This window comes from Ahaetulla prasina, chromosome 5 (assembly GCF_028640845.1).
Source record: "Ahaetulla prasina isolate Xishuangbanna chromosome 5, ASM2864084v1, whole genome shotgun sequence".
NCBI classification, from domain to species: Eukaryota; Metazoa; Chordata; class Lepidosauria; order Squamata; family Colubridae; genus Ahaetulla; species Ahaetulla prasina.
The window spans coordinates 56,431,456-56,448,750 of NC_080543.1; the positions used below are offsets into that span (position 1 = coordinate 56,431,456).

The window sequence follows — 17,295 nt, forward strand, 5'->3', positions numbered from 1 at the left end:
ACCTTGTAGGCCTTCTAGTCCAATCCCCTGCCCAGGCAGGAAACCCTACACCATCTCAGTCAGATGGTTATCCAACATTTTCTTAAAAATTTCCAGTGTTGGAGCATTCACAACTTCTGAAGGCAAGTCGTTCCACTTATTAATTGTTCTAACTGTCAGGAAATTTCTCCTTAGTTCTAAGTTGCTTCTTTCCTTGATCAGTTTCCACCCATTGCTTCTTGTTCTACCCTCCGTACTTTGGAGAACAGCCTGACTCCTTCTTCTTTGTGGCAACCCCTGAGATATTGGAACACTGCTATCATGTCTCCCCTAGTCCTTCTTTTTATTAAACTAGACATACCCAGTTCCTGCAACTATTCTTCATGTTTTAGCCTCCAGTCCCCTAATCATCTTTGTTGCTCTTCTCTGCACTCTTTCTAGAGTCTCAGCATCTTTTTTACATCGTGGCGACCAAAACTGAATGCAGTATTCCAAGGGTGGCCTTACCAAGGCATTATAAAGTGGTATTAACACTTCACGTGATCTTGATTCTATCCCTCTGTTTATGCAGCCCAGAACTGTGTTGGCTTTTTTAGCAGCTCCTGCACACTGCTGGCTCATATCTAAATGGTTGTCCACTAGAACTCCAAGATCCCTCTCACAGGTACTACTATTGAGCAAGGTACCACATATACGGTACCTGTGCATTTTGGGTTTTTTGCCTAAACGTAGAACCTTACTTTTTTCACTGTTGAATTTCATTTTGTTAGATAGCGCCCAATGTTCAAGTCTGTCAAGATCCTTCTGTAACTTGAGCCTATCTTCTGGAGTGTTGGCTATTCCTGCCAGCTTGGTGTCATCTGCAAATTTAATAAGTTTCCCATCTATCCCCTTGTCCAAGTCATTGATGAAGATGTTGAAGAGTATTGGGCCTAAAACAGAGCCTTGGGGTACTCCACTGCATACTTCCCTCCATGTGGATGTAGTTCCATTGAGGACTACACGTTGAGTGTGGTTGGTCAGCCAGTTACATTATAAATTAAATTATAAATTATAAATGCAAAGAGCCGAGAAATTTGCCTTAAGCCATAAATAAGTTTATAAATATTAATGCTTCTCCATTTGCACTAGTTTCCAGTCTGCTTCCACATTCAATTCAATCTTTAAAGGAGGGAATAGTAAAATACTGTAAAGCATATGCACACATGCATGCACACACATACAGACACACCCAAGGGTTCACCAAGTGCTATTTAAAATTGTTAAAGTATTATTAATGTATTGACCAAAAATTTGAGAAGTAAAAAGTTACCCTTTTATTGTTACTTATAAAATCATAAAGGCAGGATAAAAATATAATAAACTAGCTGGATACCCATACTTCGCTACGAAACTATGTGATTGACACTACGAAACTATGTGATTGACACTAAATTGACACTTACAGCTTTAAAATTAGTGAGTTGTTATGATCGGCCTCGCCTCTCCCTTTTCTCCCTCAGCCTTGCCCCACAGAACCCTACCCTACCCTATCTTATCCCCTTCTTTCCCTCAGGCTTGCCCTACAGAAGCCTCCCCTATCCTATCCCCTTCTCTCCCTCAGCCTTGCCCAACAGAAGCCTCCCCTATCCTACCCCCTTCTCTCCCTCAGCCTTGCCCCACAGAAGCCTCTCCTATCCTATCCCCTGGTTGCTGCTGTGAAAATAAAACTGAAAGTGAATCTCCTCTCCTCTGCTTGTTTTTTGAATTTGGAACAGATTTCTTTTCAGGTGGAGAGGGGTAGTAGAACTCCTTAGCATCAGAGCATGGAATAAATTTATTTTCAGGTGGGGCGGGGTAGTAGAACTCCTTAGCATCAAAGTGTATTAATCATAATATAGGAAATACTAATGCTTTGATGGTCATTTTGAAAAACCCTTTCTTAGTGAGCACCTAGAAGCCAAGAGGAACATACATGGCAAATTTCAAGTTTGTAGGCTTTACAATTCTGGAGATTTCATGATTACGGTGTGAGTGGTTTTTGCTTATATTTATATAGATAAAGTAACCATTGCTTTTCTGGAACAAATCTAGTTTTAGTTTTTTACAACTCAGGGCAGCAAATATAATACATCTTATTGTCCCCATAATTACAACCCTGTGAGGCGAGTTGAACTGAGAGAGCATAATTACTTCATAATCACCCTACCAGCTTGTAACACATTTTGGTGTTTGGTTTCTAATGTTCCAAGGCTTTATTGGCCAAGTGTGATTGGACACACAATAAACATGACAAATTGGAGAATTTTTCTCGGTGCATAAGCTCTCAGAGTACATATAAACGAGGTAATATAATTACATACAAACTGACAAATAACATGTTCATATAAACAACAAACAAGATAATATCATAAGATACCAATAGAAGTTAATAGAAAAGATAAGAATATAGCCATACTACATGGGTATATATCCTTAGACATAAGACAATATTGTAGTAATTAGATGTTCAGCAGAGTGATGGCACGAGGAAAAAGCCTGTCTTGGTGTCAAGTTATTTTGTTTGCAATGCTCTATAACAGCGTCCTGAGGAGAGAATTTGAAACAGTTTAGGTCCAGAATGTGACAGGTTTGTAAAAATTTTCTCAGACCTCTTTCTGACCCATGCAGTATATAGTCCTGAATGGAAGGCAGGCTGGTTGCAATTGTTTTTTCTGCAGTCCTAACTATCCGTTGAAGTCTGTACCTGACGTTTGGTTGCTGTAACCAACTAGACAGTTATAGAAGTACAAATTACAGACTCAGTCATTCCTCTATAGAACTGTATCAACAGCTCCTGGGCAGTCTGAACTTTCTGAGTAGATGCAGAACATTCTTTGTTCTTTTTAATAATGGTTCTGTTAGGTGTTCACGTGCTGGGAGATTATAGAACCCAGAAACTTGAAGGTCTGTATTGTTGATACTGTGTTGTCTAATGTTGTAAGAGATGGAAGAACAGAAAGGCTCCTCCTAAAATCCACTCTGTACAGTTTTAAGTGTGTTCAGCTTGATTGTTTCAGCTGTACCATAGCCAGAACAGCCACCATTTTACCTTGGATATGCTATTTTTAAAGATAAATTTTACAGTTAGTTACAGTTAAGTTCTTACATTGTTTTTATATTTATGAACATCATAATCTAAGCTTAGTTATGGGGCATCAGCCAAATATAAATCTTGCTGAATCAAGACAGCAGGTTACCTAATCTAGTATTCTATCAGTAATCAAGAATTAAGGAAGTTCTTAAGCATGAATAGACTTAAGCATGAATAATACTTTCCACTTTTGTTCTTCTTAAGGTGGTATTCAATGTATATTTCCACTGTTTCAGATGAGTCATTTATAATCTTTTTCTCCATGAAGTTTTCCAATCTCATTTTGAAATAATCTAAACTGGTAGCCATCATTTATTTATTTATTTGTCAAATACACATTAGTTAATATAAATAAGCATAGATTGAAAACATAAAATGAATACAACCAAAGGGAACGTAAGGACAGGAACGGTAGGCACGCTGGTGCTCTCATGCACGCCCCTTACATCATAACCGATGGTAGCAAATTCCTATTTAACTATCTATGAAAGTTGTAGTAACAAGGGTGTGCAATGTTCTGGATTCAATGTGAGACAGGTTCTTTGGAACATGCAAAAGTGAAAATGCACCTAGCTGCTTTGATGAGTCATACACAGGTGCTGCATTCTGAGTCCTAACATTCCAAAGCAACTTTTTAAAATGAAACCAAAGCATTGCAGAATTGTGTAAATAATCTGTACAGTGGTTTCTCTAGATGTGTCTAGAGAAACAATTGTTTGAATCACGGATTTTTAGCATGTCCAACGTTGTATTTTGTTTTCTTACCACAGATACTATGGCTTTTCTTACTCCCCCCTTGAATTATAGCTTTAAGCATTTAATTCAATTAAAATGCTCCTGACATTTCCTTTATATATAGTTACTGAATATTGTATGATGCAATAGGTTAACATTAATATTTTCCATTTCGCTATCTGAATTGTTATCGGTTTCTTCCTTAGTTTCTCACATCAAAATGACAAAATGTGTACAAGAACTCCGCGATATCGCACTGAATTACCAATGATTCTTCATTTGCGCGCCCCCCCCCGGTTTATACTTATTCAGTTAACCATCTTGTGATGAGAACAGAGCCGATAATTTTGCTGGACGTTTAAAATGGCGCTTTAGGGATTGCTGCGCACTAGAGATTAAGCGGAGAAACTATGCAGTTATGTAAATGTAACGCAGATATTTTTCAGAATATGTATACAATGTCGGGCCATAGTAAGCAGTCCACCATACCGGGCTGCTTTCAAACTACTTTATTGAACCTTTCCGAGCAATGTTTAGAAGAGCTTCGATGTGTCCCGGGTCATATAACCAACCGTTCTATCCACCCCCAACCATACAAGGTCCCACTTCCTCGGCGAGCCGCGCTCTCCCGACTCCCAGCGATAAGCAGTCACCTCGCCGTGAAGCGGAGCCGCAATATGGCCGCTGTGCACAGCGAGGCAACGGTAAAACCAACGTCTTCCAGCCCCGAGCACCGCCTGGCATGAACCTTTGGGACGGGGCCCCCGTTTAATTCAGTCAAGGTTTAAAGCCGAGGGAGCGCCAACGAAGTGACTTCCACCATCAGAAAATTAATTGTAACCTAGGAAGTAATCGTTATAATCTTCTGTAGGTTCTCCCTTCCTAGTATAGGCTTCCCACGGAACAATGACTAGCGGTTGCACCAAATGAAGGAAAAAAACAAAACAAAACAACAATATCTGTGGGGGAACGCGGCGGTTCGGGACTCTATGGCTAAGATCGAGGGCAGAGCGTCCACACACAGACAGCTTCAGTCCCCACCTCCGACCCCAAAGCAAGCAATCAGAGAACGCAAAACTTAAAAGGAAGAGGTAGGAAAGAGCTGCATCTTCTTCCGGCGTTGCATTGTAGAGCGCAGGCGGATCTGCGTCTCGAGGAGAGAGAGGGGGTTTGTGCCGCGGAAGGCTGTCATGGCGACTAACATCGAGCAAATTTTTCGGTCTTTCGTCGTTACCAAGTTCCGGGAGATCCAGGAGCAGCAATTCGGCAGGTAAATCGTAAGAGGAGTGGGCTTTACATTGCCTGGAAGCAGGTAGATTCGGGTAGTGGGTACGCGGAGTAACGGATGAAGCGGATGGAGTGGGGGAGGGGTTAGCCGAGAGACCGGAAGGGGCATCGAGGGGAACACAGCTGTTCGAGAATGAGGCCGAGGGCAAATTTATCGATTTGAATTAGTCACGGAAACTATGGGAGAGAAATTGGGTTTCCCAAAGACGGAAAGGGTGCGGAGTGGAGGGGGAGTCAGAAGGTTGGAAAGGGAAGGCGACATATGCGGCCTGGTAGTTGGATTGGCGTCGCAGAGAATGTCAATCCTTCGTTATTTGAAATTTCGAAATCGAATCGTTGCTCAGAACTAGTGGGTTTCTGAGCTTGAAAGCGGATTTTAAACCCTGGGACTGTCTAATTGCCTCTTACCCGCCCCCCAAATACTGTACATCATCGAGTGTTTTAAAAAGTTCACGCGTTCAAGAAAGGTGCTTATTTGGTATCCTTTCCCGGGAATGAGAAAGGGACGAGAGTTACATGGAAATAAACTGATAAATGCATTGTAGAATCTAACTCTTAAAGCATAGCTTTATATCAATTTGCCAAGAATGGTTTTTTGATTTTTTTTTTTTAAAATGTGTGATTATTTGAAAGTAAAATTAAACATTTAAAAATGTTTATAAAACTATACTATGCTTAAGAATATCAAGGAAAGATTATCCAACTAATTTTACCTATTGGATTACTTATAAAATTTATAATAGTTTCATCAATAAAGAATTACCTATCTTTTGTTATACTACTTAGTTATCATAGAATCAGTGTTGGCTCCTGGTGACTGACTGGACAAGTCCTTGAGACAAGTTCAGAAGTGGCTTGCCATTGCTGTCTTTCTAGGAGTGGCGGTCCCAAGTCACTCAGCTGTCTTTCATGCCTAAGGCAAGACTAGAACTCAGACTTCTAGTTTCTAGCCTGGTGCCTTAACCACTCGACCAAATTTGCCTCTATTTTTATTTTATTTACTTATATTATTATTACTATATATGATACTGATGTAGACCTATTGGAAAAGACGGATAAAAGGAATTTCTTTGGCAATGCTAATTGTTTAAAACACCAAATTCTGATTATAGAGGTATTAAATAAAATACCACATGTCAGAAATTGTATTCAGAATATTCTGAATACAAGAAGGTTTTGGCAAGTTATGTCAATAAGCTAGTATAAAGTTATATATAGTCTTTAAATTTTATAATTTGACAATTGCAACAAAAGATGCAAATTGGAAATGTACTTCTATAGAACTAAACAAATGTTTACTGCACATTTTAATTGTTGTGTCTGTGGTTTACTATCTAAAATTCTGTTCTTTGGAAGACAGTAGCTTAAATATAAATATGTTTTAGGTTTTGGAGCCAGTTTTACTAGCTGGCACCCTATGTGTGAATGAAGAACTAATATTGAGATTTCTGCTTTGGTTGCATTAAAAATAATGTAAAGTTCCAAAAAATATGAGCTTGCAGAGTGAAGTTTTTGTAGGTCCAAGTGCACTTTCTTCAGCATATATTTGTGAAAATAGATTTTTAGTATTGTAGACAGGAACAATTACTGAAATAGGCTGAATGACATAGCAACTCTAAAACTTTATTTTTTTAAAAAAAATTGCACTTCATACACCTGTGAAATATAATGGTATGCATTCCATTAAAATTTATAGCCAATGTAGGTTGGGAAGTAAATTAAAAATAGTCTTTTTTTTAATGAGGTATTCATTAAAACAGTTCATCTTGAAAACACTGTCTGATGCTGTTTACTTTTAATGTTAGTAGATCTTTATCTTCATATATATCAAGGGCATCAGTGCCTTTGAATTAGTATCCCAGCTGTGTTCAAATTCCATTGAACATATGCATTGAGATGCTTGCCAGTATACAGAATAATTCTTATAAATATTCCTTTCATTTTCAGGAAACAAATAAATGTAGCTCAAGTTTACTTTAGTTAGGGTAAAAATAATCAGATTATATCTGTCATAAAACTACAAAAAATGAATGTTATATTCTGGAAAATTAGCACTTGAAAAGATCACTCAATTTTCTTACTCTAATGTTGATTTGTAAATGGCTTTTATTTACTTATATCAGCTGAGTGCACATGGCTGAAAAACAGATAGACATGGTTAGGTAAAAATACAGTACCTTTGTTTCAAGTGGTAACAGCAGAAGAACAAATAGCACTGAAGATTTGACAACCTATAGTAGGAAATAGCGTTAAAAAAGAGTTGGGCTCAAGATTATGCAGGCTTTATTGTAGCTGCTTAATTGTAAGTTTGATTAAAAATATCAGATGTAAATACTATTTTCTGCAAGGAAATTTATGTCCTCCCACTGTTTTTATCTAGTTTTCTCAGTAAATGTATGGTACAATGCCTGGCAATATTGTCTCATCTGTTAAAAACATGGACATTGGACATTATTATATGTAATATATATTTCAAAGGACCATGTAAATGTTCTAGACATTTGACTGACATAAATTATGACTTCATTGTTTTATTGTATTATGCTTTATGTGATTATTACCTGTTGAGTACTTTTCCTTTGTTGTGAATTTCACTATGAAAATATTTTTTGATATTTATAAAACTGTATTTTATATATTTATAAAAATATATTTACAGTTTTTTTCTAAAAAGTTTATGTGTAAATTGTTGAATTAGTAAACATATAGGGTACATTTGACTGTATTCTTGAAATATGTCTGATCTTGAGATTTTAAATTTTTTTTCTTGATTAGTGGGAAGCTGGGAAATCAGCACAATGGTGAAATAAACACATCTGGACAAGTAAACTCCTCAGATGATAGAATTCAATCTATAGAAAGTCTTCAAAATGATTCACTAGTGCAGAAGATAGAACAAGTATTATCAGAAGTGTTGGGTACTGAGCCACGGTACAAATCAGGTAAATTAAACAAAGACATAGATATAAATTTATAAATTTAAAGACATAGATATAAATAAAAAACATTTATTTATATCTATGTCTTTAAAATAGATAATGCTTGCAAAATAGTATGTTATCTCCAGAATGCCTACATTTAATATAGCCGTCTGGAGAAGAATTATGTAATATTTTGCAAAATGTGTTGTTTATACTGTTTTCTGTACCATTTGCTGTATCAGGATGGATTAAATTGAAATTTGGAGAAAATAGTTATATCAATTTTGTATATGTTTTGTAATTTATATAAATTAAAGTATAAGTATAAATGTTTAATGTGTTCTAAGGCAATATTTTAAATTGTAATAGTTTATAGGAGAGAGAATCTTCTGAACAGAGTTCTATGCTATAAAGAAGTTAAGGGAAGATTTTGCCTTCAAACATTTTACCTGTTGTTGATATTGGATAACTCATCCCTTGGTTTAGAAAAAAAATAAGGGTTTTTTCTTTGGGCATAGAGAATAAAATATTTGAATTACTCTATCCCCGATAACACAAAAGACACTATTTCCGTTAATATGTCAGGTGTAGAACTGTTGACTTTTTTTTCAACAGTGTGTTATCTTTGTTTTCTGATGGTTAATAAGCAGCATTTCAGTTTTACAAAGGACCAATAGGGATTGCTGTGCTTTTCTAATATCCACATATAGCTGCATAATCGGATATGTTAAAATTGGAATCGGATTGCCAAAAGATGATGAAACTTTAGTTTAGAAAGAACATTATCTAATTAATATATAAATTAAAAAGAAATTGAGCACCCCCATGTTACGGTGAAGATAAATCCCCTAAACCTAAGGCATAAATGAATATGCTATAAAGGAATCAGTAAATACAGGTATTTCTTGACTTACAACAGTTCAGTTAGTGACCATTTGAAGTTATAATAGCACTGAAAAAAGTGACTTAGAACTGTTGTTCATGCTTATGACTATTGCAGCACCCACATGGTCAAAATTCAGCCACTTGGCAACTGACTCATATTTATGAAGGTTACAATATCCCGAGGTCATGTGATCAACGTTTGTGACTTTCTGATAAGCAAAGTCAATTGGGAAACCAAGTTCATTTAACAGCCATGTTACTAAAAAACTGCAGTGATTCGCTTAACAACAAGAAGACAAGAAAAGTCGTAAAATGGGGCAAAATTCACTTAATTTTTTTCACTTAGCAACAGAAATATTGGGCTCAATTGTGGTAGTATGTTGAGGATTATCTGTATAGGACTCTTTGGATATTCATGGTATGTATCAGTATTCTTAATAATAATTGCTTATTGACTCCTATATTTGCTGGAATAACCAATTCCAGCAAATATAGCAAAACTGCTTATTGGTTAGTCTTGTAAAATTTGTCCTTTGATTTTCATACAACTTTGTCAGTTTTTGTTTTAAATTTTAACCAAAATATCTTTTTAAAGGGGATGGAGATGATATCGAAAGGAATAATTCACGCTCTATTAAGAGAGGCTTATCTGAAGATGTGCAAGATGAAGTTCCAAGGAAAAAGTCTAAGAAGGACAAGAAACATAAAGATAAAAAGAAAAAGAAAAAACGAAAGAAGGAAAAAAAAGAGAAGAAATATAAAAAACATGCCAAAGAAACAGATGTTCAGCAAAAAGAATGTGGAGATATGCAACTTATTTCTCATTCAAATTTAGAAAATTCAGGTTCTCTCTTAAGTGCAGAAAATGATATAGATACACATTCTGGGTCTACCTTGAAGGAAGTTTCTACTTTGATTAATGAAAAAACTGTGTATGAAAATCTAAATTTAACTACGTTGAATAATATGTTTAGTTCCGATACCAGCAAACTGGATACATCTGAAGAAGATTCTACTTCCATAAGTATTCAGGAGGTCAGTGAAGTGAAGCTTACAAATGAAAAAGAATTGGAAGATGACAGTTACCATCCTAATGTAACACTAAATATTTGCCCAGAGGATAAACATTTAAGTGATGCCATTTGTACAGTTGGAGAAAGAGTGTCGGATATAAGTGAAGTAGAGCAAGCTAAGTTAATGTTGGAAACAACAGATCAAGAAAACATTCCTGAAAGCAGTCCATATTGTGTAAGAGGGGAGCCAGAACATTTGGAAACCAGGCTGGAATCTACTTTAAATTCAGTCACAGAGCCTGTGGCTTCAAAAAATTTGAAAGAAACAGTATCCACATCTTTTGAACCAACTGGCTATAAATTTATGACTCTCCCTTTGGAATCAAATGCAGAAGCTAAAGATTCAGTAACAACTTTAGGATTTTTAGCTATGGTGGTAGGAAAAGATTTTGAAGCAACTTCAGAATTTTTAAATACTGCAAAAGTGAAAGCTTCAGAAAGAAGTCCTAAGCATTCCAGTAGAAAAGGTGATTCAGTGCACGATTCTGAGAAAACTCTCACAATCAAAGATTTGCACAAACCACAACAGTTTGGAACAGAACAGAAAGATTTGGAAACTGCTTCAGAAGCTGTCCATACAGTCCCTGAAAAAGATCCTGAGCTAGCTGTGGTAGTTCCGCTGAAACCTCAGCAAGAAGTTAAAGAATTTGATGTACAAAAATATAATAGAGCAAACTTTGGTACAGAGATTCCAAAAGAGATGAAAGAATTAAGAGAAACTTCTACCCTCATGACAGGACTGAGTGAATCAGAAAAAAATGCAGGATATCGTCCAATCCAAAAAGATGCAACAGATTTACAAAGAGCACCACTGGTAGAAGATATGACTAGAATAGATTCAGAAGAACACCTCTCGGTTGTAGTATTGGAAAAAACAAATTTAGAAGTTAATTCTGATTTTACGCAAATTGACACAAAATGTTTAAAAGCAAAATCTGATGGTGTAATAGAATCAGAAAATTGGAAACCTGCTCCAGAATCTTCTAAAGCAAAGAATTTAGAATGTGTCCAGGAATTTGAGAAGGCTAAACAGATTAATTATTTGGAAACTTCATTAGAAACTGTAATAGAAAATAGAGGAAACTCTAAAATCATTCAACATTCTCTGGCACTGTTTAATGTGAAAGTTCCTGAAAATACTTTGCAATTAAAAGACATGAATGTTTCAGAAACAGCAATACAAACAGAGGTTGGGAAAATACAAAATCTGGAAAGTTCAAAATATGTAGATCTAAGAAATAAAGAAAGCAAGAATGCAGAGAAGTTGAAAAATACTCCAGAATCTTTGATGCTTGCAAACAATTTAGAAAATTCCTCTTCAGAGTTACAGTGCATAGAAGAAATTAAAATAGTGAAGGAAACTTCACAATCTGATGTGGAGGCACATAAAAAAGATTTCAAAACAGGTCTTGAACCTGAAGAGAGAGATGTGGATGCTGGTTCAGGATCCTTGCAGATGATATTTGCAAACTATTCAGAACATAATCTAGAACTTTATACAGAAACTGAAGGTACAGAGTTGAAAAATTCAGATGCAGTTTTGAAATCATTGCATAAGTCAAATGCTGACAATTTTGAACCACCATGTGCCAAAGAAATCAGATATGTTAAAAGTACAGAATCTGAAGCAGTGACTGAAGCAAATGATTTACCAGAAAACTTAAAACCATTGGAAAAACATGTAAAATATGTGGAAACTGCATCAAAATCAATTGCATTACCAACTGTGACATATATGGAGACACTTGAAGGTACTTCCAACAGGAAACAAAGTGAAACCGAATCTCATTTTGTGCAAGAAATAGAACAGAAACGTTTTGATTCCACTGTAAAGAAGAACCAAAGTAGTGCAGATACAACAGATTTGGGACTTATATCAATAAGTAAGGGACTAATTGAAACAAACTCCAGTAAAATAGGAGAAAGTGAGTCGTTAGGTAAGAGTCAAGGTCCATTCATTTCAAAATCATTGCATGAAATTGATGTAATAAGCTCAGAAAAAAGTAGTCCAGAATTTAAAGGAATAGCAGTAGTACAAGACTTAAAAGAACCTGGAAAATCTTTGGCAGCTGCAATTGATCCTAAAGAATTTTTTAAATTGAAATTAGTTGAATCAAAAGAAGATTTTCCATTTGGCACTAATGTGAAACAATTTGAATCAGTTTCAGAATCTCTTGAACAAAATCAAGAACAATTAGAGCACACAAGGACACAAATTAGAAAAAAATGTTTAGATTCTGTGCTTGATTTAGGTGTTAAATGTGCAAGAACAAGTTCAAAGATTCTGTATATAGATGAATTTAATATTCAGGAAAAAAACAAGAAATTGGAAGAAAAAATAGAAACTACGGGATTAATGGAAGCACCAGAATCTTTGCATTTGTCAGAGAGAGATCTGATCGTTCTTACTTCTGATTCTGGAACTAAAGTTTCAGACTATAGTCCAGAAACTGTGTACTTGGCAAAAACAAATTCAGAGACCATCCCAAAGTCTTATGAAATTCAAATGAAAGATTCAAAAACTTCAGACTCTAAAGCCATGAATGTAAAAGACTTGAACATTGATTCAGAACCTTTGCTTCAAACAGGTGTAGAAATTCCAGGATGTAAATCAGATACTGTGGAATTTATAGCAGAAACTCCCAGAAAAAATGAGATGCTTCCAGAATCAAAAAGTGTAACAACATTGCAAAACTCAAATGCAATACTCAGAAGTGAAGCATTGACATATGAACATTTGAAGACACCTCCAGCATCTGTATATATAATAGATACTGAAGATCTAGAAATACCCCCCAAGTCTAAAGAATTGGATGTAACAGAAAAGCAAGGTGTTCTAACATCTCTCTTTGCCTCAGTGGAATCTGCGGATGTACCAGAAGAAAGTTTAGAACGTAATTATAGAACAGATATGAAAAGGGTAGAAGCAAGTCAGAAGTCAATTAATGTAGAGTTCATGGGTAAAGAAAAGATGAATGATGAACCCGTCCAGCCATCTAATGAAAATGATGCAAATGTTTCAAAACTATTTATGTCTTCAAATTGTGGTGTAAGGGCACAGATTATAGAAGAAAGATTGTCAGTTGCCAACAAAGAAAGTGTTTCTGGAATAACTTCAGAATCAGGTACAGAATTATTAAAATGTTCTGGAGTTTCTGAAACTATCACAGACCAAGAGAGAGAGAAGCTTGATACAACTCTGCCTGAATTTGTGGCGGATGTCCAAGATTTGAAAGAAAGCCCTACTAGTTTAGAAGCACGAGAGATGAAGAATTTAAAAGCTAATCAGAGAGAAAAATATACCAAGTCTCTTTATGTATTAGAATCCAAAGATGCAACTGATGTTTCACAATCTGGGTCTAAAGTTGAACCAAAAGCTTTAAGAGCAACAATGAGCTATGAAAGATTATCAGAAATAAAAACTCCAGTGACCACTGCAATGCAGTTAAAGAAACCAGAATTAACATCTTCAGAATCTGTTTCTATATTGGAAGTAACTGACAGTTCAAAAATCCCAGAGCTCAAAATTGCTCAAACATATTTAGGAGTAACTGGTTTCAAAACTACTGACACAACTGCAGAGAGTTGTCCACTAGAAATAATTGACTCTGACTCACAAAAACAACAAGAAAACATTTTGGAAGTTAAAAATTTGGAATCTGCTTCAGAAATTAAATATGGGCTAGAAACACATCCATTCAAAATTGCTTCCGAATCTGAAAAAGTGACACAAGACCAACTTTCAAAAGCTATTTCAAACATATTATCTTCTGGCAATCTGGAAAACCTAGAACAAATTTTGAAATATAGACGTAACCAGGAAATAAAAGTTTTAGAGTCTCCCCAATTTGATACCACAGTGGCCAAAGATTTAAAAGGAAGTCTTACATATGAAGAAATAATAGGTATTTCAGAGATGACTACTCAAATTTCAAAAGTAAGAGATACCGGATCAAATATATCAGCTATAGTTCCAGAAACAACTGAAAAATGTTCTGAAATATTTCTGGAAAGTGTAACTATGTCAGATAAACAGGCTACAAATGCAAATGTAGAACTAGACAATTTAATTAACAAGTCACCTGACATTTCTACAGATATTAATAAATCAAATTCAGGGCTTATTGATATAATGGAATTGAAATGTAACAATGCTTCAGAATCTGTACACATGAAAGAACTGGAAGATTTTGAAACAGTTGCTGTATGCAAGTCTGTCATTGAAATAAAAAACCTTCAAACTGTACAAACATCAGGAGAGAAAGAGCAAATGGATTTTCAGGAACTCTCAAAATCGGTGTTACCTTTAAACACTCAGAATTTGGAAAGAAACTCAAGTTTGCCACAACAAAAGATATTAGAAACATCTCTAGAACCTGTTAAAGATGTAACAGTTTCTGAATTTTCAAGTACAAAGGATATTGAACAGAATCTAAAAAGTGGATTTGTGGCAGAAGGGAAAGCTCAGGAATCAACTGTAGAACATGTGATATTAACTCAAGATAAGAGTGCAGAAATAATACCACAGTTCACTTTGGAAATGAAAGATTCAGAAGCAACCTTAGAATCTGTAGGTGTGGCAAACAGAAAAGACTTAGCTATACAGATTTCTTTGAAGGAGCAAACAACTATAAAACCTCTCTGTATGACAACAGAAGGCAATGTGGAAGTAAATCAACTGGAAACCATTGTGCTGGGAGATTCAGGAGAAGCTATAAAACCTGTGCCCTTGACAGAGAAAGAAGTCATCAAAGTGGGAGAATGCATTGAGACAAAAGATTCAGGAATAGCTGTTGAATCTGAGGTTATAGTAAAGGATAAAGACTTGGAAGTTTCTGTTCAGGACTCTTCAAAATACCAGGATTCAGATGCTACTCTAAATTCTTCAGACATAATTAAGGAAAGTGATGGGAGTAATTTAAAAGACAAAAAAAGTGAAAAAATAAGTAGCAAAAGTAAAGATAAAAGTAAAAGTGGAAAAAAAGCAAAAAAAAGCAGATCAAAATCTCCTTCCAAGTCAAAGAAGCGTAAAAAGAAATCTAGATCACGTTCTACCTCTAGACATGTATCTAGAAGAGCACGTTCCAGAAGCAAAAATGATTCCAGTTCCAAGAGAAAGCACTCCACTTCACGTCATAAATCTAGATCCAAATCTGTTGATAAAAAAGAAGAAAAAGAATCTTCATTAAGATCTAGACGAAGACGGTCACGAACCTCTGATCGTCTTAAATCTAGATCTAAATCTCCTGATAGAAGAGAAACTTCAATAAGATCAAGACGAAGACGATCCAGATCATCTGATCACAAGTCTAGATCCAGATCAGTTGAAAAAAGAGAATCGGCTAGGAGAAGACGAAGGTTATCCCGGTCTTCTGACAATCGCAGATCTAGATCTAGATCAGTTGATAGAAGAGAGACTTTGACAAGATCAAGGAGGAAGCGCTCCAGATCTTCTGACCATCATAAATCTAGATCACGATCAAGTGACAAAAAAGAGGCCTCTGTAAGAACAAGGCGAAGGCGATCTCAGTCTTCTGATCGTTGTAGATCTAGATCCAAATCTTTTGACAGAAGAGACTCTTCAGTAAGAACACGGAGAAGGCGATCTAGATCTTCTGATAATCCCAAATCTAGGTCAAGATCTCCTGATGACAAGAGAGAGCTTTCAGTGAGAAGAAGGGGGAGAAGATCAAGGACCCCTGAAATCCGCAAATCTAGGTCTAGATCTGTTGACAGAAGGGAGATTTCAGGGAGAGGAAGGCGAAGGCGATCAAGATCCTCTGATAATCGTAAGTCAAGATCCAGATCAGTTGACAAAAGAGAGAGTTCAGTGAGGATAAGGCGAAGGCGATCCAGGTCTTCTGATAACCGCAGATCAAAGTCCAAATCTGTTGACAAAAGGGAGACTTCAGTGAGGACAAAACGAAGGCGGTCTGTGTCCTCTGATCGCAAATCTAGATCCAGATCTGTTGATAAAAGAGAGACTTCAGCTAGATCAAAAAGGAGACGTTCTAGGTCTTCTGATAATCACAAATCTAGATCCAAATCTGTTGAGAACACAGAAACCACAGCAAAATCAAAAAGACGATCTAAATCTACTGATCATAAGTCCAGAACAAAATCAGTTGAAAAGAGGGAGTCAACCTTAAATTCTAGACATAGACGATCTAGGTCATCAGATCGGCCAAGATCTAAATCAAAATCAAGATCAAAGTCTTCTGAAAGAAAAAAAGACAAAGATTCTGTGGATGGATCAAGAGGAAAACGTTCAAAATACAGATCAAAGTCTAAGTCTCTTGAGAAAACAGATGGAACGGAGTCTTTGGAAGCAACTTTGAATAATCGAGAAAAATCACCTGAGCAGCACAAATCTAAATCTAGGTCTAGGTCTAAATCTATAGATAAAGCAGAGAAAGAACGCTTGAGAAGATCAAGAAGTAAAGGTTCCAAGTCCCCAGAATCTAGGTCTCGCAGACGTAGAACAGTATCAAGGTCTAGAAGAAATCGTTCACGATCATTAACACGGAAGAGAACAAGATCTAAATCTGTTCATCGATCACAATCACGCTCTCGAACTCGTTCTCAGTCACGTTCAAGACGGAGGAGGACTAGATCAAGATCGGCATCAAGACAGAGATCTTTGTCAAGGAAAAGACATAGACGATCTCGGAGAAATCGATCAAGATCAACAGAGAGGAGAAGAAGAAGATCTGATTCAAGAGACAGTTATAGAATATCTCTCAGGTTACGGTCCAGAAGTCGAACACCTGTCCGTCTGAGATGTTCTAGGTCTACAGGAAGAAGAAGAAGTACTAGTAAATCACCTGATCATCGACGGTCTAGATCTTCAAGCAGATCACCAAAACGTCTCACTGACTTGGGTAAGCAATGTTTCCTCTTGCTAGATAAAACTATCTTGATTATTTTAGCATTCATATATTCATTTTACAACATGAATGCATTCAAAGCTATTGCCCGCCCTTCAGACATTTCTTGGATGAGAAACAAAACATCTTAAAGGAAAAACAAAATCCAGCTTGCCTTTTGAAAAAGCACCTTTGGGTGCCACAGTTTATGTTTTGCATTGCATTTATATGCATCAGAAAAATATCCAAGTTGACCAGAAAGAGTGGGTAGACTTGGAAGGCAAAAGATAATTCATTAATTACTATAATATAAATGGCTTGAGCTTGAGGTTCATGGTTTAATTAAGGCATCCCTGACAGCAAATCTTTCCTTATAACTACCCCCCCTCCCCCGGCCAATATCATGCCTTTAAATATCTTGACTAGTTGGCATTATA

The 17,295-nt window shown here is 36.1% G+C and overlaps 1 protein-coding gene across 5 annotated transcripts in view; it reads left to right on the top strand.

Annotated features, from left to right (window-relative positions):
- The first annotated feature begins 4,928 nt into the window (after nt 1–4,928).
- Nucleotides 4,929–17,295, top strand: part of SON (SON DNA and RNA binding protein) — a 38,579-nt gene continuing 26,212 nt past the window's right edge. For 3 of the 5 annotated variants that reach the window (XR_009155562.1, XR_009155563.1, XM_058186890.1), the window contains exons 1-3: nt 4,929–5,096; nt 7,889–8,055; nt 9,515–16,873. Coding sequence is in view for 3 of the 5 variants with exons in the window: in XM_058186890.1 (XP_058042873.1) it covers nt 5,017–5,096; nt 7,889–8,055; nt 9,515–16,873 (7,606 nt within the window). In the remaining 2 variants the exon portion in view is untranslated. The remainder of the gene's footprint in view (nt 5,097–7,888; nt 8,056–9,514; nt 16,874–17,295) is intronic. The other 2 variants (XM_058186891.1, XM_058186889.1) reach the window with 2 other exon arrangements.